The sequence below is a fragment of the Populus trichocarpa genome, chromosome 12, assembly GCF_000002775.5.
Source record: "Populus trichocarpa isolate Nisqually-1 chromosome 12, P.trichocarpa_v4.1, whole genome shotgun sequence".
Classification (NCBI taxonomy): Eukaryota; Viridiplantae; Streptophyta; class Magnoliopsida; order Malpighiales; family Salicaceae; genus Populus; species Populus trichocarpa.
Genome location: NC_037296.2, coordinates 8228630 through 8255598, shown reverse-complemented (window position 1 = coordinate 8255598; position 26969 = coordinate 8228630). Strand labels below are relative to the sequence as shown.

Genomic DNA, 26969 nt, shown 5'->3' with positions numbered 1-26969 from the left:
ATGCCTGACAACATTTACAAGTATTAGCATTATTCGAATGAGATAACTAATGTAATCATGTTAACAATTTATAATCTGATTGGAACCTCCTTTGTGTGTGGTTTCCACTTGAGTAATAAGAGTTTATACTATACTTGTTTGAAATACCATTAGTGGATCCTCTAACCTTGACAATTGTTTTTATCATTGTTTAATCCTTATATCAATATCACATCTCAAAGCTCTCTTTATTATTATTATTATTATTATTATTATTATTACTATTATCACTATTATTATTATCGTTGTTGTTGTATTATTGTTATTTATAATTTATATAGTTAACCTTCATGTGGTTCGACCCCGGTCTTGTCGGGTTATTTATTACTTCGACACTCCTACACTTGGGAGAAGACATCAATCTTTTGGTCGTGTCATTAATACGGGTTGACCCTAGTTGACCCACAAAACCTGGGACCCGGCCCCTTGGCCGGGTCAAACCCCGGGCCGGGTTTAATAACTATGCTAGATATAGTTAAAAATATGAGGAGAGGTCAGACAATAACAGTTCAATATCTAGATAGTAACAGTTGGACAGTAACAGTCCAAATGTTTGTTGATGAGCGATTTTGACTGTCTTAGAGGTAGAACTGGGTTCTCCTTCCTTCAGAGAACTTGTAGCGTCGTGTCTTAGCTTTCTAACCAGACCAATCTTGATTGAAATGGAGTTCTATAACTCAAGATATAGTTAAAAATCTGAGGAGAGGTCGGACAGTAACAGTTCAATATCTAGACAGTAACAGTCCAAATTTTTGTTGATGAGCAATTTTGATTGTCTTAAAAGCAGAACTTGGTTCTCCTTCTTTCAAAAACTTGTAGCCTTGTGTCCTAGCTTTCCAACGAGACAAATCTCGCTTGAAACGGAGTTCTATAACTCTAGATATAGTTAAAAATCTGAGGAGAGGTTGAACAGTAACAGTTCAATATCTAGACAATAACAGTCCAAATGTTTGTTGATGAACACTTTTGACTGTCTTAGATGCCGAACTGGGTTCTCCTTCCTTCAGAGAACTTGTAGCCTTGTGTCTTAGCTTTCCAACAAGAACAATCTCGCTTGCAACGGAGTTCTATAACTCTAGATATAGTTAAAAATCTGAGAAGAGGTCGGACAGTAACAGTTCAATATCTAGACAATAACAGTTCAAATGTTTGTTGATGAGCAATTTTGACTATCTTGGAGGCAGAACTGGGTTCTCCTTCCTTCAAAGAACTTGTTGCCTCGTGTTTTAGCTTTCCAACGAGACCAATCTTGCTTGAAACAAATTTCTATTACTCTAGATATAGTTAAAAATGAGGAGAGGTTAGACAGTAACAATTCGAGATTTAAACAGTAACAATTTAAATATAAAGAAAAGAATAATAACCATGGTTGGACAAAGAATGATGATATAAATAGATGAAATGAGAGAACATAAAATATAAAGAAAGGAATAATTGAAAGAAATACCTGTATTGGTTGTTAATATGGTTAATATGAAATGTATCCTTGAATAAGGATCACTTATGAGATTATGCCTGTGATTACCAGGAGGGACCATAGGCGTTGTGCAGCGGCAGCAGCGGGGGAGCACGAATAGAGCTTCTACTGCAGGTAGGTGATCTGCACCTATACTTTCTAGTTAAATTCTATGATTTAATATATTATTGATGTAATATGTGAATTATCGAACGTTGGATATTAGGAGAAAAGAGAAAAGTTTGCGTAATGATGTCGATATTTTAGATAGTATTCTGAATGTATGTGTATTCAAGGTGAAAGGTTGTTGTGTGAATTGTCAAGTGATGAAATTATCGTTGACAAAGGAAATATGAGAAGTGTAATTTGGGGCGTGAACTAGCCTACATTTAGTGTATGTTAGGGTCCCGGGTAAGGGGATCGCCATGTTTGGGCTAACATACATTTAGTGTATATTAGGATCCCAGATAAGGGGATCAATCATGTATTGGCTAGCATACATTTAGTGTATGTTAAGATCCCGGGTAAGGAGATCAAGATGTATTGACTATCATACATTTAGTGTATGGTAGGATCCCGGGCAAGGGGATCACCATGTTTTGACTAGCATACATTTAGTGTATGTTAGGATCCCGAGCAAGGGGATCACCATGTTTTGATTAGCATACATTTAGTGTATGTTAGGATCCCGGGCAAGGGGATCACCATGTTTTGACTAGCATACATTTAGTGTATGTTAGGATCTCGGGCAAAGGGATCACCTTGCATCGACTCATACGGGATGATGATGATAACAGTGAAATTGGTATCGGTAATGTGTTAAGCGGAAATAATCATGGATGGTCTTATGAAATCTTGAATGAAGGTTGATAATGGAAGATGAAATGGTTTTAGTAGTTGAAGGAGAAAGAGTTTCCAATGAGAACCAAAAGGGAGAAATGAATAAAATATGAATGCATGTTTGCCTTTTTAAATTGCTGGATATTTGTATTGCTATATTATTGTGATATTCATATTTCAATAATATATATTTTGTTTTCAGGACTATCGCATGCATGACAGGAGTAGATTCTAGCTTAGGTTCACTTTTTTGTAATTTAGGTTCTAGGGAGTATACCCTTGTATTTGGTAATATTACAACTTTATATAACTCAATTTGTATAATTGATGTTTAAAATTGAATAGATGAATTTAATTTTGTAGTTTGTATAACCATGTTCCATGTATGCATGTTTATATCTTTATCCATCCATAATGATAATTGTTGTACAATGTATATCATAAACATTGTGGTTGATATGAATGATGATGTTTGTGGGATTGAGATCCAGGATGATTGGGTTGAATTGAGTTAGGAGATGCAGTATATTAGAAGTGTAAACAAGTCGTATGTCGATAACTTGGGACCTCCCGGTATAGGGGAGACTCTGTCGAAATTTCGGTAGACTTTAATACAAACACCATGAATAGATATAGAAAAAAAATTTAATCACTCTGTTTATCAATTAACATGAGATCGTTGCTTTATCCCGGATAAGGGGATGTTACATAGATAATATAAAAATTGACAATAATAGCAATAATAAAATATATGTATTTTGTTCTTATTGAATATTTATGTTGTTTCTTTTTTACTTACACACATTAGTTTCCTATATAATCATAAAAAAACCTACTAAAATAAAAAAAAATGAAGTTTTAAAATTTTTTATTTTTTATCCCTAACGTTATACCAACCAGTGTTGTATTGCAGGTAAAGTTTCAAGTTAATTTCTAACAAAAAAGAAGAAATTATAGATGTTAATGATGCGTTTTTTTAGTATCATGAATTTTTTTAATTGAAAAATAAAATGATGTTATTTATGCTTAATAAAATAAATTAAAAAAGAAATGAAAATGATAAATCCAAAAAGAAGTGTTAACCCTAATTAAATAATAAAGTAGAAAGTTAATCTTTTTAGTAAAAGCAAAAGATAGATGCAAACATAAATATTATACACCAGCTGTCTATTTTATTTTACTTGCTTTCATTTATTTCATATTAGATATTAATTTTTGTTCTAATAACAAATGATTTTTGTTTGTATAAGTGCACCATTAAAATATAATTCATTTATATAAAATATACTAGGAAAAAAACTACACACAAATTATAATAATGTTTTCAAAATATTATGAAATTTATAAAAAAAAAATTAAAAGATCAATGACCATAAAAAACAAATATAAGCAAAATAGTTTAAAAATTAAGAGAGTTTGTATTAATGAAGTAAGAAAACAATTGTCATATATATAAAATAAATAATAATAATAATAATAATAAGAAGGAAGAAATATATATATATATATATATATATAAAAAAAAATAGAATCTTCCAATTGATTAATGAGTGAGGTCAAACATATTTTGATGTAGATCTCTTATTCACATGGTGTAGCAACCTCCAATAAAGATGATGCTTTCCAAGAAAAAATGAAAATCAAGTTTAAGAACCTTGACCTCAAGTTAACCTATAACTAAGAACAAGAGATATTGGAATTTGTGAATTGACACCATAAGGTCAATTATACCTTGATAAGTCAGGTTTTCTTCTTTGTCACAGCAAAGAACACGTTTACTTTAAGCAAAATATAATAATATTATTAATATGAAAGCTTCTAAAATTCACAACAAGGAAAACATTATATAGTCTTAAGATAATTAACCATAATGGAACCATATTTGATTGCAAACCATTAGGCTTTCAGCTAATAAAAATCTAATACCTAAAACACTTAATTTGGGCCAAAACAAACCCAACTGAACTTAAAAACCTAAACTGAAATATTATGGTTCAAATAACACTTAAAACAACATAAAAACTAAGTAAAATATTCAAAATAATACAAGAAAACAATCAGCCCCAAAACCATCACCATATCATTCTGCAAATTTATAATTTCATTTCATTCATTAACAAAGCACAATCCACGTAGGATAACGTAAATCAACATTCTTATAAAACACATTCTCAATACACATGCTCATAATATTTTATTTTAATACTCATAGGTTTACAATATATCATATTTACATACTCATAAATTTACATTCCTGTTCTAGTCTCGTTATCATCACGAGTTCATACGAGAGTGTCGAATAGTAAGTTACACAACTAGTACTTACGTTATCCTGACCTCATGTAATTTCACAACATGACATCCTTATAAAAAGAATAACACATACGTATATTCATACACATCATATCTACATGATTGCACATCCACATCCGTGTTCCATTTCATTTTGTCATTACAAGTCTTTACAAAAGGGGTCGGATGACTAATTTAGCGATTTACATGTCTATTCATACAGAACTCATATCACCCATAACATGCGAATATATAATTCTTTTCAAATGAGTGAGCCGTGAAATAGATTTCCTTACGCACCATGTTGGTATGATGTCCCTATTACAACACAAGGTAATTTCAGGCATTATAGGCAAATTAAAAAAAAAACATAATAAAGTAATATTAACGTTACATTTCACTCATGGACCAAAAGAGCATAATTCTTTCATTTCTCCTTACTTATGTAAATACCATCCTTAATAATTCATCAATTACCGAGGCTAATTACAATACTCAGACCCAGTCATCCATCTTGAATACCGTTAACCGAACTAACATTATTCTCTATTTAAAATATAACAATCGTAGTTCTTTCTTATACTTGGTATATACATAATATAGTACCCATGAACGTATCAACTCTTGAAACTAACTCATAACTCCAAAATCCAGCAGTCTTCTTAGGATGCCATTAGCCAAAGCTAATCATTTGTTCATTCAGGTCATCCACTTAGGATGTCATTAGCTGAAGCTAATTATTTATCAATCTCGGTCATCCACTTAGGATGCCATTAGCCAAAGCTAATAATTTCTTCATCCCGGTCATCCACTTAGGATGCCATTAACCGAAGCTAATCATTTGTTCATCCATTAGCTGAAGCTAATAATTTATCCATCCCGGTCATCCATTTATGATGCCATTAGTCGAAGCTAATCATTTATCCATCCCGGTCATCCACTTAGAATGCCATTAGCTACAGCTATTCATTTATCAGTTCAATCCCGATCATACACTTAGGATGCCATTAGCCAAAGCTAATAATTTCTCAGTCCTGGTCATCCACTTAGGATGCCATTAGCTTAACCCATAAATGTTCCAGAGGTTGTTTATGTAATCACTATAACAAGATATTATATCCTTTGTAACACACCAACAAACATTCCATAACAATTTAACTTTCAATATAACACAACAATAGACCCTTCATATTTTTCATCCAACCATTCATGATGGTTAATATTCAATACAATACAACAATAGATCCATCGTAATACTCATACAATAGTAGAGCCCTTGTAATACTCATACAAAAATTCATCATAATTACATTCAATAAAATACAATAGTAGAGCCCTCGTAATACTCATACAACCATTCGTTACAATTACATTCCATAAAATACAATAGTAGATTCTTCATAATACTCATACAACTATTTGTCACCTTTACACTCAATAAAATACAACAGTAGGTCCTTCGTAATACTCATACAATCATTCGTCAGCAGCCCAAATTCATAATAGTCCAATCAACATCTCATAGTCGGTTAAATATTCATCGCAACACGATAATATATCCACCTCAAACAGGTCATTTTAGAACATTAACATTTTTGTCTTTGTTTCAACATTCATCAAGAATTCAATCGACATTTCATAGTCATTTCGACAATCATCCAGAATTCAATCAAACTCTTCATCGTCGTTTCATCATTCAACAAGGATTTAATAATATATCATCATAAGTAAATCATTTCAAAACATAAACATCATACGAGAAAAAGGTGGGAACCACCTACCTGTTCACCCGCGGTTTGTCCTTGTCCTGACGATGGTCCGATCTCGGCCACACCATTTAAGACATCAATGCCACAATTAAATCACATTCATCACCATACTTATTTCAAGGATCCATATGTTCACATTCAAGTGTTCCACATTTTACACCATCATACAATGAAATTGTTGCAAGCATTTAAGTCATTTCTGACCAGGGAGTCTATTGTAGAAAATCGGCAGTGAAAACTGGTTCGCTGTTGGTCGCACAATTCGGCAACGAAACTGATTCGCTGCATGCCGCACAATTCGGCAACGGAAACTGTTTCGCTGCAGGCACTTCAATTTCGGCAACGAATGCTACATCGCTGCAGCCAACACACTTTCAGCAATAAATGCTAATTCGCTGCAGGCAACTCAATTTCAACAGTGAATCATAATTTCGATGCAGTTAATACACTTTCAGCACCGAACGCTGATTCGCTCCAGAACAACTCAACTTCGGCATTGAATGCTAATTTGTTGCAGGCAACCAGATTTCGGTAGCGAATCACAAATTCACTACAAAACAACACTTTTGGCAGCGAACGCTGATTCACTACAGACAACTTAGTTTTGACAGCGAATCACAAATTCACTAAAAACAACACACTTTCAACAGCGAACGCTGATTCACTGCAGACAACACCATTTTGGCAGCGAATTCTAATTCACCGCAGACAACTCAATTTTGGCAGCGAATCACAAATTCACTGTAGACAACACACTTTCGGCAGCGAATGCTAATTCGCTGCTGACAGCTCAATTTCGGCAGCGAATCACATATTCGCTGTAGAACACACACTTTCGATAGCGAATGCTAATTCATTGCAGACAACTCAATTTTGGTAGTGAATGCTAATTCACTGCAGACAACTCAATTTTGGCAGTAAATCACAGATTCGTTGCAGAACACACACTTTCGACAGCGAATGCTACTTCGCTGCAGGCAACTCAATTTCAGTAGTGAATCATAATTTGGATGCAGTCAATACACTTTCGGCAGCGAACGCTGATTCGCTGCAGAACAACTCAACTTCGATAGTGAATGCTAATTTGTTGCAGACAACTAGATTTCGGTAGCGAATCACAAATTCGTTGTAGAACAACATTTTTTGCAACGAACGCTGATTCGCTGTAGACAACTCAGTTTCGATAGCGAATCACAAATTCACTGAAAACAACACACTTTCAACAACGGACATTGATTCGCTGCAGACAACAGCATTTCAGCAGCGAATGCTAATTCACCGCAGACAACTCAATTTTGGCAGTGAATCACAAATTCACTATAGACAACACACTTTTGGTTGCGAACGCTGATTCGCTGCAGACAACACAACTTCGACAGCGAACGCTGATTCACTGTAGCCAACACATTTTCGGTAGTAAATGCTAATTCGCTGCAACCAATACACTTTCGGCAGCGTATGCTAATTCGCTGCTGATAACTCAATTTAGACAGTGAATCATAGATTCGTTGTAGAACACCTTTCAGCAGATTCGCTGCAGACAACTCAATTTTGGTAGTGAATGCTAGTTCGCTGCAGACAACTCAATTTCGGCAGCAAATCACAGATTCACTGTAGAACACACACTTTCGGCAGCGAACGCTGATTCGCTGCAGACAACACAACTTCGAAAGTGAACGCTGATTCGCTATAGCCAACACACTTTCGGCAGCAAATGCTAATTCGCTCCTGACAGCTCAATTTCGGCAGTGAATCATATATTCGCTGTAGAACACACTCTTTCGGCAACGAATGCTAATTCGCTGCAAACACCTCAATTTCGGTAGTGAATGCTGATTCGCTTCAAACAACGCAATTTTGGCAGCGAAAACTGATTCGCTGTAGACAACACGATTTGGCAACAAAAACTGATTCGCTGCAGGCAACACCATTTGGTAGCAAAACCTAATTCGCTGCAGACAACACAATTCAGCAGCGAAAATTCCTTCGCTGCAGGCAACACCATTCAGCAGCGAAACCTAATTCGCTGCAGACAATTCAATTCGATAACGAAAATTCCTTCGCTGCAGGCAACACCATTCGGCAGCGAAACCTAATTCCCTACAGGCCACTTAATTCGGTAGCGAAACTAAATCGTTGCATACAACACAATTCGACGGCGAAACTGGTTCGCTGCAGGCAACACAAATCGGTAGGGAAACTAATCCATTACAAACACTCCATATCGGCAGCGAAACTAACTCGCTGCAGACAATACCCTCGACAGCAAAACTAATTCGATGTAGGCAACACAATTTAGCAGCGAAAATCCTTTACTGTAGATAACATAAATCGGCATCGAAACTAATTCGCTGCAAACAACACTCTCAGCAGCAAAACTAATTCGTTGTAGGCAACACAATTCGGCAGCGAAAATTCCTTTGCTGTAGATAACACAAATCGACAGCGAAACTAATTCGGTGCAGATAACACCCTCGACAGCGAAACTAATTCGTTGTAGGCAACACAATTCGATAGTGAAAATTCCTTCGATGCAGATAACACAAATCAGCAGCAAAAATTCTTTCGCTGCAGATAACACAAACCGGCAGCGAAACTAATTCGCTGCAGACCACACAATTCGGCAGCAAACTAATTCACTACAGATAACATAACTCTGCACATAACATCATCTTAACATATTATTATACAATTTCATCAAACACAAGCAGAAATTTATGTCATTAACACCAACATAGTTCCAGTTTTGGTTTCAGCAGGGTCTAAGGTCCCAATGACAACACAATTTTGTACATAACCCTTTCTAACACTTCTTCTATCATACATGCAAGAATCAAGATAATAACGCCATCATGTATTCTGTTTTAGTTCAAGTATGTCCTTAAGAGTTCAACAAGATCATAATTTCTTCATTTCTTCATCTCATTCTGCATTTCATTCAAGTTCATCAATCATTCATTGGAAGTCCAAACATTAACATCAATATAAATTATGCCTTAGTTCACCAACTTGGTTGGTCCTCTTCTTAGGTTTACACCCTCAAAATCACTTATACTCATTTAGATTTCTTTGGTAAGAGTCTACACATGAGTTCTTATATGCATCATTCCACCTAGATCTTCCATTTAATTATTTCTGAAACTATGTGTGCATGAACACTAAACCTTCTACTTTGGGGTTTTCATACCCTTCTTATTCTAAAATCGTGAGGCAGTGATTAGTACTTAAAAGTGTATTTTTATCAAGGTTTTATATCATCATTTTGCACTTGAAGTACTTAACTAAAGCATGTTTTATAATAACAAGTTTGATACTATAAGATACCTTAAATTTATGGTAAATGTTCATCTTAAATGCAGGCCTATCACATAAATCAAATCATTGATTGATGAGTTTAACTACTGAAATTGAGAAGACAAAGAGAGGGTTAAGCTTAGAAAAGAGATGTTGGTTCAGTCCAAACTGGAACACTATTCAGTCATTGGGTCATATCTGGAGCTCTAGATCTTGGATTTCAATTTGGTTTATATGGCTAGAAAGCTAAGACATAGGCCTAAAACATTCATGCGGAATGCAAACTCAATTCTGCTATTTGGAAGTCCAAATCTTAGCAACAACGGAGAAGTCAAAATCTGTCCTACAGCCCAGACACTGTTCAATGTTTAGCCCATATCTCGAGTTCTAGAAGTCTAAATGCACCGATTCTTTTTTTGTTGGAAAGCTGAGACAATTTTCTAGAACTTTCATGCAGACAATCTATTCAAATTCTGATGTTAGCAATGACGTTTTGTTCAGACAAGAAGATAAGGATTGTCACCAAGTCAAGATGTGGCCACCCACTCAACAATTAGTTATCAAATCAATAGTTCCAAATTTTGGCCTATAAAAGGAGGCATTTGCCATGCATAAATTGGTCAACTATGGAAAGCCGTAAAAAGCTTAGATTGGATTTAAGCCTTCATTTCTGAAACCTTATGTCCTTTGGTTTTATTAATAGCATTTTATTTTGTTTTGTTATTTTTTATATTTGTTTAAATGTGTTTCAGGTTTGTCAATGTTCGTTGTTTCAGGTAATGTCTTCTATACTCTATCTTTCTACCTTAGGACATTGAGGACAATGTCTCGTTTTGGTTTGGGGAAAAGGGTAGTAGTTGATATAAAAAAAAACAACTTACTAACTGGTTTTGCTATTATTAAAACCATTTGACAAAACTGTTATTAGGATAGCAAAGTAAGGAGGAATTTTATTGACTCTTGAGACGCATCTTAGTAAATATTCTTATCAAGGTCTATCAAAATACTTCTTGAAATATTCAGGTTTACAAACTCTCGCATTGTTATCACTTGATTCTACTCATATACTCATTTAACAAGTATTCTTAAACCTTTATTTTCACACACACACTTTAACATATGATTGTGGGTTGCACATTGGATTATTACATTATTTATGTTCTTTTGTTAAAGGTAATAACTAAGGGAAAGGGATAGTATATAATTTGCAAAAAAAAATGATAATATTGATGATAATAAAAACATAGATAAGTTTGGTTTCGTAGCCTCCCTAACCTAAGCAATTAAGCCCAAATGGGTGTTTTAACACCTAATACCCTAAAGTTAACTGACTTGGGAGCTATTGGCCCAGTGCTTGTTACATGGGTTAAGGAGAAAAGCTTAAGGGAATCAAACATTGCACTATCTACGTATCAGTATCTGTAACCCGAGTTACTAAGCTCGTAGGGGTGTCTCAACACCTAATGCCCTAAGACCAACTGGTCTGGGAGTCATTAGCTGAAAGTTTGTTACATGGGTTAAAGATGCATTGTGTTTTAAGTTATATATATATATATATATATATTAAAAAGAAAAAAAAGATAATAATCTCAATCCAAGGGAGTTAACCTTAGAAAAACATTAGAACATAATATTGTTTTCTTCCAATAAAAGCCCCATCATCTATGTTTTCATACATTGAGCACATAAAAAGAAGGGTTATTAATATCTTGTTTCAACAGTATGGAGCAGACATATAAATCGAATGAGAGTTTGTTTATTTGGATAGACTAATGGAAGTTGAATGATGAATGCCTTGCTTTATGGAACTTGCAAATTGTTTTACTATTTTAATGCTTTGATTACTAGGGACTAGTAATAAGATGGTTGGGGTGTATGATTAGTACTTAAAAGTGCATTTTTATCAAGGTTTTATATCATCATTTTGCACTTGAAGTATCAATAACTCCTTAACTAAAGCATGTTTTATAATATCATGTCTAATAATATAAGATACCTTTAATTTTTGGTAAATGTTCATCTTAAATACATGCCTATCACATAAATCAAAGGATTGATTGATGAGTTTAACTACTGAAATTGAGAAGATAAAGAGAGGGCTAAGCTTAGAAAAGAGATGCTGGTTCAGTCCAAGCTGGAACACTATTCGGTTATTGGATCATAACTGGAGTTGTAGAACTTGGATTTAGGTATGGTTTATATGTATGGAAAGCTAAGACATAGGCCTAAATCTTTCATGAAGAGTCCAAGATTTAAAAGGACCGTTTTCAAGTTCAAATTGTAGCAACAACGGAGAAGTCAGAATCTGTCCTGCAGCCCAGACATTGTTCAGTGTTTAGCCCATATCTTGAGTTCTAGAAGTCCAAATGCACCAATTCTTATTTTTTTGGAAAGCTTAGACAATTTCTCAGAACTTTCATGAAGACTATTTGTTCCAATTCTGATGTTAGCAATGATGTTTTTTGCAGACAAGAAGATAAGGAGCGTTACCAAGTCAAGAGGTGGCCACCCACTCAACAATTAGTCATCAAATCAATAGTTCCGAATTTTAGCCTATAAAAGGAGGCATTTGCCATGCATTTAGACATCTTGGTTTTCAAATCAAGATCATTTTCTTGCTCTCTCTCTCTTTATATTTTTGTAATGCTTAAGTTTTGTTTATATTAATCTCTTGTTTATGCTTTTCATTTCCTTTCCTTTACTTAGTTAAATTATATCTTATTTATGTTCTATCTTGTTTATTTATGTTTCTCTATTTCATTATGTTTAGCTAAGTTTATTATGTCAAGGTGAAAAGGTTACACTAATGGTGTAAGAATAAGTATAGTATAAACTCAACATGGACTTTAATGTTTGATATTAACATGTTTTGTATTTGTTATCTTGTTCACTTTTAATACTTTGCTTGTTAAATGGTTAATCTAGATTTATGTTGTATAACCCTTGGTACAACAAATACTTAGCACATTCATAGCCCAACCGTATGGTATAACCGACACATGTGCTATGAAAGGAACTTGATTTGTTATTGACATAAGTTATAATCATGAATACCTGACAACATTTACAAGTATTAGCATTATTCGAATAAGATAACTAATGTAATCATGTTAACAATTTATAATATGATTGGAACCTCCTTTGTGTGTGGTTTCCAGTTGAGTAATAAGAGTTTATACTATACTTGTTTGAAATACCATTAGTGGATCCTCTAACCTTGACAATTGTTTTTATCATTGTTTAATCCTTATATCAATATCACATCTCAAAGCTCTCTTCAACTTATTATTATTATTATTATATAGTTAACCTCCATGTGGTTCGACCTCAATCTTACCGGGTTATTTATTACTTCGACACTCCTGCACTTGGGAGAAGACATCAATTTTTTGGTCGTGTCAGGCAGTAACCAACCAAGGAAGAATACTTCTTTTACCTCACGTCTTTTACAGCTTTAGAGCAGGTTTTGGTGACATGGTTCTTTCCTCAATCTCGGTTTTTCCTTCTCTTTCATCTCTGTTGTATAGCGGGTCTGTCACACTCCCTCTCCTCTCATGGTTTCAGTCATCAACGTAAATCCCTAGCTCTCTTCTCATTGAAACACTCAAGGCATGGGACATGCAACTGGTGTAGGTGGGTCTTTTTCTTGGAGAGGATGGTTATTGTTGCAGTCACAGCAACTGGCCGATTATAGGGAAGGGGTCTGGACGACTCATTCTATGGCTTCAACTACTTCTGTCTTTCCCGTGGTCACCCTTCTTCTACAGTATTTTAAGGTGGTGCATGCAGCTGTTGCAGGCATATTTTTTAGGAGAGGAAGAAGGCAAGAGCATGCAGCCTGTTTTGGAAAGAGTGCCTCTTTCTTTCTCCTTGCTGCATTTATACCCCTCTTAAATGCAAAAAGGGTGTTTGGACGTTGGACCAAAGATGTCCTTATCCTCCTTTTGGGTTATCCTTGGGCTGGTTTCTATTCTCATTCTCCCCTAAGATAGGCTGGTCCAGCACTAATTTTTTGTTAGGTTTTACGTGTCACTGCTGATTCAGAAATCGGCAGCCACAAACTATGTCGCTGTCGATTCAGAAATCGACAGCGAAAACTGCGCCACTGTCGATTCAGAAATCGACAGCCAAAAACTGTGTCGCTACCGATTCAGAAATTGGCAGCAAAACTACGTCACTGTCGATTCATAAATCGACAATAAAAATTATGTCACTGCCAATTCAGAAATCGGCAGCAGAACTGCATCGTTGTCGATTCAGAAATCGGCAGCCAAAACTTGTGTTGCTGCCGATTCAGATATCAGCAATAAAAACTACGTCGCTTTCGATTTAGAAATTAGCAGCCAACTGTGCCTATGCCACTTTCTGAAATCGGCAACGATGGTGGTGTCATTTCAGCTTTACTTCTCTCTCTTTTTGGGTGTTTACATTCTTCCCTCCAAATATAAATTTCATCCTCGAAATTAAAGGGACTCGTATTGATAGTTCCTCCAGATTCTTAGAGCAAACACCACAGTAACCGATTCTAGGTCGTGTATCAGGTAATTCTCTACGTGAATCTTGAACTGTCTTGACACATAAGCGATCACTTCCCCATATTGCATCAAATCACACCCAAGTCCTTTCTTTGAGGGTTCACTACAAACTACCAAACCTTTGATATTTTGGAACGTAACAGTTCTAGTATGGCAGTCTATTTGGCCTTGTACTCACTCGGCTAATCATGTCTAGGTTAAACCAAAATCATGAAATTCTAAGGGGATCTAGTCTACTGTTGTTTCATACCCTGCTAGACTAACCCCACTCCCACATACATTATATTTGTTTCAACCATGTTCCCCATCGGGGTTCCAATTACGAGCCCCGTTTCTACTACTTCCAATCCTTTTCCCTAATTTGGTGGCAATTCTCCTTATACTAAATGAGTGGGTAACACCCTGTTCAAAACAACATAAGTACATTAAAGTTATTCATCGGTAGTGTACCTGCTACCACATCGGTTGCAACATTAACTTCTTCATGTGTCAGGTGGAAGACTCTTCCTGGAGTCCGGTCATTTCGTGCCCCTAGCCTCCCTCGGCTAGAGTCTACCCCTGATTGGGATGACCTCACTGGCCTATTCACTGTGACGGACTATTGGTAACTTTGACTTGGTTGTTGCATACTCTGTGTATGCCCAATGTTTCTGTTAGGGCATTCCTTTTTATAATGACCTCAAACATTACACCTTTTTTTCTTCTTCTTTGAAACAGTGGTCTACTGGTAAAATCATCCCTATCTCTCTTTTTACCTATTCCCTGATGTCCCTGTGGATCCTTTCCAATACAGGCTTCCCAAGCTTGTGCCGCCTCCATCAGTTCTCTCACTGATTTAAATCGTAAAGCAATCAACCCTTGCTTCAATTCCTATCGAAGCCCATTTCTCAACTTTTTAATCATGCGTTCTTTGGTGGGGATATAGTGTAAATAGTGAAAGGTCATGGAATTTCCACTCATATTCCAAAATCGACATTTCCTTTGTCTTAACGCCAAGAATTCTTGTTCCTTCACTTTTCTGATCCACCTCCCGGTTATCGAAGCATCTTGTTTCCCCCAAATACGGTTCGTAGCCCATTTCTCTCATGCTTGTAACTAACCGTACAAGTAATACCATGTTGTCCCCGCTTTTTCTTACTACCCCATATCTGCTAGGGGTATTTCCTCCGTCCAGTTTGGTACCCGTTCTTCTTCAACTCTTGTGGTTCTTCCCCATAAGAACCCAGATGCTCTTACTGGAGTGTGCGAAGCAGTAGCATCCAATGGATCCTCATCCTACCAATCTTGGGCTTTTTAGCCACTACTCCTCCTTTCTATGGAGGGTGGCTCGGTTCGAGCCCCTTGTCAAGTGCGTACCATCCTGAAATAGATCACAACTACATTATTTTCATAAATCCTCAGGATCCAAACCAGACGCTCTAATACCAACTGTAATAGCCCGGCCCAACCTGCCGTATATTGTCCACTTTGGGCCTTACCGCCCGCACGGTTTTGTTCTTAGTGACGCGAGCCCACTTCTAAGCCTGACGCCCCAAAACGCGTACAATAGGTTAGTGACCGGCATTACTCATAAAGCCCTGGCTCTAGACGCTCGCTTTCGATGTGAGACATCATAAATCTGGTCATCCCTTGTTCTCCTTGTAAGGAAAGGAATTCTTGCTTGTAATTAACAAATAAATAGGGGAATTTACTTGCACATGTTGCTACCCCTTTGGTTTTCATTTTAGATGTGGAATCATTGTCCAATATAGAGACACAATAATTTATCTCCAATTCATCCTTGTAACTGTCCATCATAAACCCAAACTTAGCTAGGATTTTTGAAAAATCCATGTAGGAAAAGGACCTCAACACCCTAATTAATCCTAGCTATTTTCTGTCCCCATGTAGCTCAAGCCCATGCACATCCACAAGGCCCAAATCAAATCTGGCCGAAACCAACTCCTCCATAATTGGGTTAAACCCATCAATACCAACAAACATAATCTGGTTGAATGCATCCCAATATGAAAACCCAACATGGCTAAATGGAAAATAAACTAAAACCCAAGGAAAAACCCTCACTTGGTTAAATGGTCTTCCCCCCAAACCCACGCTCCCAACCGTAGGTTGAACCGTATCATCTGCCTCCTTAGATATAATGCCTCTAACATTGATCATTAAGGTTGGTCATAACAAGGCTGGCATTATCTGATCAAAAGTAAATGTTAGATTTTATTAGAGATATAAGAGATACCATACAGGTCTTACAGGTGGATCTAACTATTAGGTTCAAAATCTCTATTACAATTTTTTATGACAGAAGAAAGACAAGCTATAATGCCTTTCTTGGGAAAGATTGGATACACACTAACATGTATCATCATCCTTACATTAAGCTTTGACGTTTTAGTTACTAGATAGGTCAACTGAAATTTTTCAAGCAGATTATAAACGATTCATAATTAATTCAAGGATGGTAGATGATATAGGCCTAGTCTAATTCAGGGGGGATGGCATGTTTGGAGATTTCGGGAGGTGTGAGAGCAGGAAAAGAAGGGCTAAAGTAAGACCAAAACCATGAAAAAACAAGACAAAGTTGCATACTTAATGAAAAAGAAAGGGTACTATTTTGGCCATGTACAAAAATAATGTTGTTTTAATGATTTGATCATTTTATTTTATGTCACTCGTATGGGAAGGCATGGACCTAAAGTGTGGGCTCGTTGTGTGAAACGACGTTGTTTTACTTAAAATACACCATATCATTTAAATAGAATTTTTACGTTTAAAAACACATCCCTTAATTTCTTTGTTTTTTTTTAATTTGGTCCTTGGATCTTTAATTTTTTTTATTTTTAGCCAATTTCAACCTTTTTATCTTAATTTATTTTAATTTTGTCCTAATTACATTTAAATGGTTCCTTAATTTCTCTATATTTTCCAATTTAATCCTTAGCTTTCCAATTTTCAATTATTTAGCAAATTTTTACCCTTTTTTCTTAATATTTCTTCACAATTTCATCCATGATTGCCTTTTTTGCTTGTCCTTGCATTTTTCCACCTTCTCTAGTTCAGTCCTTGGGCTTCTAATTTTTAATTAGTTAGCCAATTTCAAATATTTTCTTAGTTTTCTCCATGATTTTATCCCTAATTTGCAATTTTCTTATCTTTTTTTCATGATTTTAGTCCCCTAATTCCACCCCTGGCTAGAAGATAGGCAGATAGTGGTAGGGAAAATTGACCTATAGGAAGGAATCAACCCGAAAGCTTTCTTCTTTTCTTCTAGTAAACGTCTTCTTGATCTTGCAACTCAAGCATTACTCAATATAGGAGCAAGGCTGATAAAAGGCATCTCAGCTATTCTATCCCTCGTCTTCCTCCTCTATTTAAAAACTCCTACTTGACCACCCCTATTGTTTGGTTGGCCTCTCTATTCATTCCTTTCTGTGGCCTAAAATTGGTTGAATATTTCATGAAATATTTTAAGCTATGCTTACCAATTAGTTTCTTGTTCCCATCTCCTTTGCAATGTTTACTAATCATATGTTTGACCCCGAACAAACATGTAGTATCCTTCATTTTCTTTTTGCCTGAATTATGATCCTCATAGCCCATCTAACTTCCTCCCGTATCTTGAATGATGCAAAATATTATCTAGTTGAATTTGCTACTTGGATTTTCTATCTTCTTCGGTACTATTTATTTATTAAAAATTAATTTTTTTTATATAGTAGTTTTCATGAAAAATAAATTTTTAAAAAATAAATTATTTTTCAATGTTTTGTAGTGTCATAAAAAATCAATTTGAAAATATTTTTTGGTGTTTGATTATGTCATGGAAAATGAGCTAGAAAATAAAATAAATAGTAATTAAAATAATAGAAAGAAAATTTGACAGATAAAAAAGTTGAAAGATGATGAAATTAAAAAAAATCAATTTCATAAATTATTTCAAATAAAATAAATAGCAATAAAAAGAATGAGACCAAATATGATAAATAAAAAAATTCAATTAAGTAAAGAATAAGAGAAAAATAAATAACAATAAAAAAAATCAAATTTAAGAAGTTAATTGAAAAATAAGATTCTAAAGGATAAAATTCAAAAAAATATTTATAGCAATCAGAAGATTCAAGACAAAATATCAATAAATAATAAGATATTTTTGAAGTTTTCATAACTTTTAAAAAATAATTTCCTTACAAAAAAAAATACTTTCATGAAAATCAAGTCACATTTTTCTTTAATTAAAAAATATTTTCTATTTACCAATATTTTTAATAACAAACAAACATAAAAAGAAGTTAAAAAATAATTATATATATATATATATATATAAAAAAAAAAAACAGACCTAAGACCTACAATCTGAAGGTATGATAGAAAGGGAAAAACCAATCAACCATCGATCGAGGTTTTTTGAAAAATAATAGTAAATGGTGTGTGTACGTTATATTTATCTATCTTTGATGATGCTATCCATTTTCATTTATATGTATCCATCTTTTACTTGCTTTGTGAGTTTCACCATAGTATCTTGACCTTTCGAAGTCATATTGGTATTTTCTAGAGTGAAGTCTATCTACAAATATATTTTTTTTCAAAATTACTAATACTATATATCAATATGAGTGGCTAATGTTTTTGACATTCTTAAGAGAAATTATGAGCAGAATTTTTATTATTGAATGTTGAGAATAATTAAATTAAAAAGAAAAATAAAAGGGAAACTATTATCAAATCATTTACTAAAAATATTTAGATTAACAATAACAATAATGTAATATATATCTACATGATTTGATTTCCATTTATTCATTTTGGAGTTGAATTTTTTATTTTTATTTTTTTGCCATTTTTTTGGATTTTGACCATACGAGTGAGCCTATTCCTCTCATTACAAACTAGAATTCTGTGTGTTTTGAGAAAAACAAATTTGGAAATTCATTAGCTAATTGCCAAAATAATCAAAATGGGATCATCATGTGTTATGGAACATAATTTATCATTTTTTTCTAAACTAAAAGTATGCTTGGCCCTATTCTATTCTGTTTATTGTCTTGTGAGATTAAACACATTAATGATTAAACTGTTTGGAAATAAATTGCGGTGCTGTATTGTTAGTAAAATTATTATTAAGTACATAGCATAACTTAAATTAAAAATCTCTTTTATAAATTAACTTTTTTAAGGAATTAAATTATTACTTAAGAAATGAATTCTTTCATTGAAAAATACACAAATATCATAAAATACACAAGTAAAAAGAAACAATAATCAAAACATTATATAATGTTATAGTAAATTGAACTACTAAATAAATAATTTAATGAAGATCCATACAAGTTGACAACCAATATACTTAAAATAGAATAATTAAATTAATTATAATTTTTAATATTATTAATTATATAATTAAATATTAGTTAATTTAATATGAAAGCTAATATATATTTAAACTATTTTTATAAAAATCATCATCCACTCTAAAAAAGTTAGTTGATTTTAAAATTTTAACCGAACATGGTTTTCATGTTAATTTTACTTCAAAACAAAATAGTAAAAGCTAGAAAAACATGGGGTTAAACAAGTTTTGAGCCTTCCGAACTAAATAAATGGTTAAGATTTTAGTAGTCAATATTTAGTTAATTTAATACTAACACGAAACCTTTCGATTAATACTTCTCTTTCGTATAAATTTTGAAATTTTTGGATAGCAAATGAAGAAAAGAGATACAAAAAGTAAAAACAAAAACAAAATAAAATAAAATAAATTTTTTGAATATGCAAGGATCTAAATTCGGATTGGCCATGTATTCATCCCAAAATCGATTGTCATTTGCCAAATATATTTGCTTTCCAACTACTGCATAATCATATTTTTTTATAAATAATTAAAATCCCAAATATATATATATATCAAAGAAAAGTTGTTGTAACCATTAGATATTTATAATATAAGAGAGATAGAAAAAAAAAAGAAAAAAAAGAAATACAAGACAAAATTAATATAATAATATTTGTGAGAGAATTCTTATCACTTTTGACAAACTCAAATGTTATATTTTCTATTCTCTTTTTATCTATTTTACTTATATATTATAAATATTTAATAGTTACAACTAAGCATCATGAAACTTTCTAGTAAAGTTCAGCCAATAAAATTTCGTATCTCCTAATTAATTTGGAGCAAGTGAGAAAATATTTTGCTATAACTTAGAATTGTTTTATAAAAAAAAAAAACCTAAATCTTATCAACCATGAAAACCACGCCTTTAGAGTCCAATAATTAAATAAATCATGTTGTAGTTTTACTATATCGCGTGATAATATGGACTATCTCACAATTTAATATGAATTTTAGTAGTATTTTTTTTATTTTCATCTCTGTAATGTTCTGTAAGTTGATGGAGACTTTTTCCATATTCTTGAGAATTTAAGGTTCTTACGCATTTCAAAGCTTGATTATAAGCTAATTTAATTAGATATAATTTGGATTTGTTGCATAAGGACACAATTAAAAAGAAAGGACCAGATTAACAACTAGTAAAAATTATGTGGTCAATCTCAAATTCTCAAGAAAAAATATGTTTTATTCTACATATTTTTCATTGATTTATTTTTATTTTTTTTATCTTTTTAGTTTTAGAATTTTAATTTTTGGTCGAAACACTTTATTTTAATAATATTCCAATCCCTAAATTTGAAAGAAATAAAAGAAAGATGTCACTTGACTATATTTTAGCAAAAAAAAAAAGAAAGAAAGTTCAGATCTTGATATAATTGAGTTCGATTTGACTAGAAAAGTATCATTAAGGTATATTTAATCATTTAATTTGCAGGAAAAAAAATAGATAAAAGCCCGAAATGTTTTTTATTTGGGTTTAGTTTTCTGATTTTTTATTGTTTACAAACTGATTTAAAACTATAAATGAATTTGTTGAGATTTCTAGGGTATTTCGTAGGTTATTTCAAGTAAAACAATGGTTATAAATAAGTTTATTTTTGTCAAATAAATCAAAATCTGACTTTTCAAATATTTTAAGTGGTTAGAGTCTTATAGACACACAATACATCATCTATTTAGTTTTTCTTATATATAGAAAAGGGGACAAAATATGGTCAAAAACAAAAAAGGGTCACCTGCATGCTTGTGCATGCTTGACTTGCAAGCCTACAATTGGGACTTTTTTCAAATAAAATTATATTTTTTTATAATATTAATAAACACTTCTTTTTTACTAAAATTTTATTCAAAACTCATTATAATCAATTAATTAAAATTATAATTAGGATTTTATCCTATTAAATAACATTCAATTTGATATTTATTTTCATATAAAATTATGCAGTTTGTTTTGTAATTTTAACAATTATTTTGATGATTATTATATATTAACATATATTTTCTTTCAAGTTTGTAATCATGAATACTCAATGAAAATAAAGTTTATATTTCTATGATAATGTTTTTAAATATGTTTTTCTTAGTAATCATTCTCTCTTTTTTTATTGCATACAAAATAACAAGACATGATTTTTAATGTTTTTTTTATTATAATTTCATTTTCATATCATGCTAATTTTTTTATTTTAAAAATAATGTTTCTAATACGAAAATGTTATTAATATATAAAAATATATAATTCTTAATTTATTTTATAGAGTATCATGTTTATTTTTTAATTTACAATTAATTTTTTAATGTTAAAAAACATATTAACAATGCAATTAAATTGACTAGTATTAATTGGCTCGCGCTCTCCAGTGGGTCAATAACAAATTTTATTTCAAATGTAAAACAAATATGAAGTGTGATTTTAAGTGCATTGTGTCATGCAGTCGAGCAAGACCCAATAGCCTTGGGTCTGGCTAGACTCCATTGCCTTGGTTCTCACTGCGGAGCCAGACCCAAACACCTTGGGTGTATGAAAAAAAAAATCAATAAGAGAAAAAAAAATTAAAGAGAAAAAAATAAAATTAAAAATATCTTAAAAGGAAAAAAAGTTAAAGGAAAAGAAATTAGTTGTCGGTGTGTTAGGCCCTGCCTTGTTATGCATTATTCAAGGTGCTAATGTAGAAAATATTTTATTTGAATATAATAATGGTGCAAATACACACCGTATTTTTAACCAAACTCAAGCATTTTTACATTTGAAAAAAAATTGTTATTGACTTGCTGCAAAGCGCGAGCAAATATGCTAGTTATTTTATTATTACGTAACTGTTATTTTTTAAAATATTTTTTTATAAAAAATATATTATTGAGATCATATATTTTAATTTTTAATTTTTTTATATCATCACATCAAAATAATACAAAAATATCAAAACATTTTAATTTGAATTAAAGAAAAACATAAAAAAAAGTTCAATTTTTTTTGAAAGCATTTTGAACCGCAAAAACAAACTTGCTTTGATAAGGAAATTCAACCCAACCTCAAATGGAAAAAAAAAATTATCTTCACTCAACTTTTATACAATATAAAAAAGTCTCATCAATTTATTTTCTCTTTACCGTATAAAAAAAATTAAATAAGAGAAAACAAAAAAAATTGAAGAGGAAAAAAAATAAAATTAGAAATATCTTAAAAGGAAAAAGGTTGTGGAGCCAGACCAAATCGCCTTGGGTCTGGTTGCGCATCCATATCCAATTCTTGGGTCTGGTTGCGGAGCCATACCTAATCTCAATATATATTTTTTAAAAAATATTTTAAAAAATAATACAAAAATATAAAAAAATATTAATTTGAATTAAAGAAAAAAAATAAAAAAAATTCATATTTTTTAAAAGCATTTTTGAAACGCAAAAATAAACATGCTTTGATAAAGAAATTCAACCCAACCTCAAATGAAAAAATCTAACTTTTGTACAATATAAAAAAAATCTCATCAATTTATTTCCTCTTACTGCATAAAAATTAATAAGAGAAATCTTTTTTGAAGAGGATAAAAAATAAAATTGAAAATATCTCAAAAGGAAAAGCATGTCGAGCCAGACCCAATCTCTTTAGGTATGGTTGCGCAGCCAGACCCGCAGCCACACCCAATCCTTGGTTCTAGCTACGGAGCCACACCCAATCCTTGTGTCTGGTTGCGGAGCCAGACCCAATCGCCTTGTGTCTAGCTGCGCAACCAGACTCAATCTCAATATATATTTTTTAAAAAAATATTTAAAAAATAATATTAAAACATAAAATAATATTAATTTGAAGTAAAGAAAAAAAATTCAATTTTTTTTAAACATTTTGGAAAGGCAAAAACAAACATGTTTTAATATGGAAATTCAACTCAACCTCAAATAGAAAAAACAATTATCATCACCTAACTTTTGTACAATATAAAAAAAATCTCATCAATTTATTTTCTCTTTATCGTATGAAAAAAAATTCAATAAGAAAAAAGAAAAAAAATCTAAAAAGGCAAAAAAAAAATTGAAAATATCTGGTGGTCCAACCAAACAGAATAGCGTTGGGTTATATTGAGATAATATTTTTTTATTTTTTAAAATTTATTTTTTATATCATCATATCAAAATAATTAAAAAAAACATAAAAAAATATTAATTTAAAATAAATAAAATAAAATAAAAATTCAAAATTTTTTAAAAGAATTTGTGAAATGCAAAAACAAACATGCTTTAATCAGGAAATTCAACCCAACCTGAAATGAAAAACAATTATCATCACCCAATTTTTTTACAATATAAAAAAGTCATTAATTTATTTCCTCTTTACAATATGAAAAAAAATTCAATAAAAAAATAAAAAAAAATAAAAAGGAAAAAAAATAAAATTAGAAATCTCTTAAAAGGTAAAAAATTAAAGGGAAATAAATTAGTTGTCAGTGTATTGAGCGTTGTTCTGCTATGCGCTATTCATGGTGCTACTATATAAATATTTTATTTTAAGATGGTGATGGTGCAAATACATTCCGTACTTTTAGCCCAACTCAAATATTTTTACATTTGAAAAACAAATTGTTGTTCTTAACTCGCTACGAAGTGCAGGTGAATATGCTAATTATTATACTATTAGGTAATGGTTATTTATTAAAATATTTTTTTTAATATATTGAGATAATATTTTTTATTTTTTAACATTGACTTTTTATATCATCATATCAAAATGATATACAAGCATAAAAAAAATATTAATTTGAATTAAAGAAAAAAATAAAAAAATTTATTTAAAAATATTTTTGAAACGCAAAAATAAACATGTTTTAATAAGAAAATTCAAGTCAACCTCAAATAAAAAAAATTAATCATCACCCAACTTTTATCAATATAAAAAATTCCCATCAATTTAAATCTAACTTCCAAGCCAAACCTAATATAATATTAAATCTGGCTATCAAACCAGACAAAACAACTTTTGCCACATAAAATAGATAAAACAACACTCCTAGCAGTAAATTTTGATTAAAAAACAGCAAAGATAATATCCTTATAACACTACACTACAGTATCAATTTACAATACAAACACTCTGTAACACTCTATTTCTTTAATATGATTTACAGTACCATAGATCTACGTAAATAATATATTCATATGTTTTCCCTCACCTTTTAAAATATATAATAATATTTCAAGTTGATATATTCAAACTAAAATTTCATATATGTATCTTAAAAAGCTATGCATGGACCACCACCACCATATCTCACCTGGTTTTCTCTTTCTTACCCGACCTTCCTCAAAGCTTCTTTCCTCTCTCTTCAACTGTCTGTGCACATCCTCCCAAAACTTTCACCTTAATTCTCATCCATACGTTATACTCAACTATGAACCAGTAGCATATACTAGGCCTCTTCGTTTCATTAGATTTCTCAGTTTTAAATAATTACTTGTCTTCCCAAGCTCCAAAATATCAATTCACCATGAGCGCTGGAGCACATGTCTTACTCTTTCCTTTTCCAGCTCAAGGCCACCTGATCCCTCTCCTAGACCTAGCCCACCATCTAGTCATCCGTGGCCTAACCATAACCATCTTGGTGACCCCAAAAAACCTACCTATCTTGAACCCTCTCCTCTCCAAAAATTCAACAATCAATACCCTAGTCCTTCCTTTCCCTAATTACCCCTCAATCCCTTTGGGCATCGAAAATCTCAAGGACTTGCCTCCAAATATTCGTCCAACATCCATGATACATGCCCTTGGTGAACTCTACCAGCCTTTGCTCAGTTGGTTCAGATCCCACCCATCTCCACCTGTAGCAATAATCTCTGATATGTTCTTAGGGTGGACCCACCGCCTAGCTTGTCAGCTCGGCGTTCGCCGTTTCGTGTTCTCTCCCTCAGGAGCCATGGCGTTAGCCACAATGTATTCACTTTGGCAAGAAATGCCCAACGCCCCAAAAGACCAAAACGAATTGTTTTCGTTTTCCAAGATTCCAAGTTGTCCAAAATACCCATGGTTGCAGATCTCTACGATTTATCGTAGCTACGTGGAGGGAGATCCAGTTTCGGAATTCACCAAAGAAGGGATGGAAGCTAACATCGCGAGCTGGGGACTCATCGTTAACTCGTTGACTTTGCTAGAAGGGATTTATTTCGAGCATTTAAGAAAGCAATTGGGCCATGATCGTGTGTGGGCTGTTGGACCGATACTCCCTGAAAAAACGATAGATATGACCCCACCTGAGAGAGGTGTTTCGATGCATGATTTAAAGACGTGGCTTGACACGTGTGAAGATCATAAGGTTGTTTATGTCTGCTATGGGACTCAAGTTGTTCTGACAAAATATCAAATGGAGGCGGTAGCATCAGGATTGGAGAAGAGTGGAGTCCATTTTATATGGTGTGTGAAGCAGCCCAGTAAAGAACACGTGGGAGAAGGATATAGCATGATCCCATCAGGGTTTGAAGATCGTGTGGCTGGAAGGGGGCTTATCATAAGAGGATGGGCCCCGCAAGTTTGGATACTGAGTCACCGTGCTGTGGGGGCTTTCTTGACTCATTGTGGGTGGAACTCGATCCTTGAAGGGATAGTGGCGGGTGTGCCAATGCTAGCATGTCCCATGGCGGCTGATCAATTTGTGGGTGCTACTTTATTGGTTGAAGACTTGAAGGTGGCTAAAAGGGTATGTGATGGCGCAAATTTAGTGTCTAACTCGGCGAAGTTGGCACGAACGCTGATGGAATCAGTGAGTGATGAGAGCCGAGTTGAAAAGGAGAGAGCTAAAGAGCTACGTATGGCAGCACTTGATGCTATTAAAGAGGATGGGAGTTCGGACAAGCACTTGAATGCATTTGTGAAGCATGTAGTTGGATTGGGGATGGAGACTGACAAGGGATAAAACAGAGATAGGTACTTAAATGTGTTTTTGTACATCCCATTTATTTTACTGTGGTAAATAAGATTTGAAGCAATATTGATAATTTCCATGCATGATCTATACGGCTGATATATGTCCACATGTGTGAAGGTATTTTTTTTTTATTTCTCTCAATTTTTTTTTTTCAAATGTAGCTTGAAAGATTGCATCCTAACAGAAATTCTAGCATGCTAGAAAATAAAATGGTAGTGGTAATTACTTTAATACACACCAACCGATGTATAGGAGGAGGAAATAATTTAACCTTCTTTTCTCATACTGAATACATAATGGTTGAGAGATAAAACATTTACACTTAACTTTATGTTACCCGCCAATTAAATACTTGTATTTTTTTCATCATTTATTTATATGTGGATCCCATTTTTCATTATTTTTCATTCTATTTAAATTTTTTAATTTATCGACTTAATACTATAG

General features: G+C 32.8%; 1 protein-coding gene across 1 annotated transcript; it reads left to right on the top strand.

Annotated features, from left to right (window-relative positions):
* The first annotated feature begins 24850 nt into the window (after positions 1 to 24850).
* On the top strand, positions 24851 to 26596 carry LOC7487120 (UDP-glycosyltransferase 89B2). The gene has a single exon (XM_002318548.4). It carries the CDS (start codon positions 25092 to 25094, stop codon positions 26508 to 26510), a length of 1419 nt encoding a protein of 472 aa, XP_002318584.4. The 5' UTR covers positions 24851 to 25091; the 3' UTR covers positions 26511 to 26596.
* The last annotated feature ends 373 nt before the right edge of the window (positions 26597 to 26969 follow it).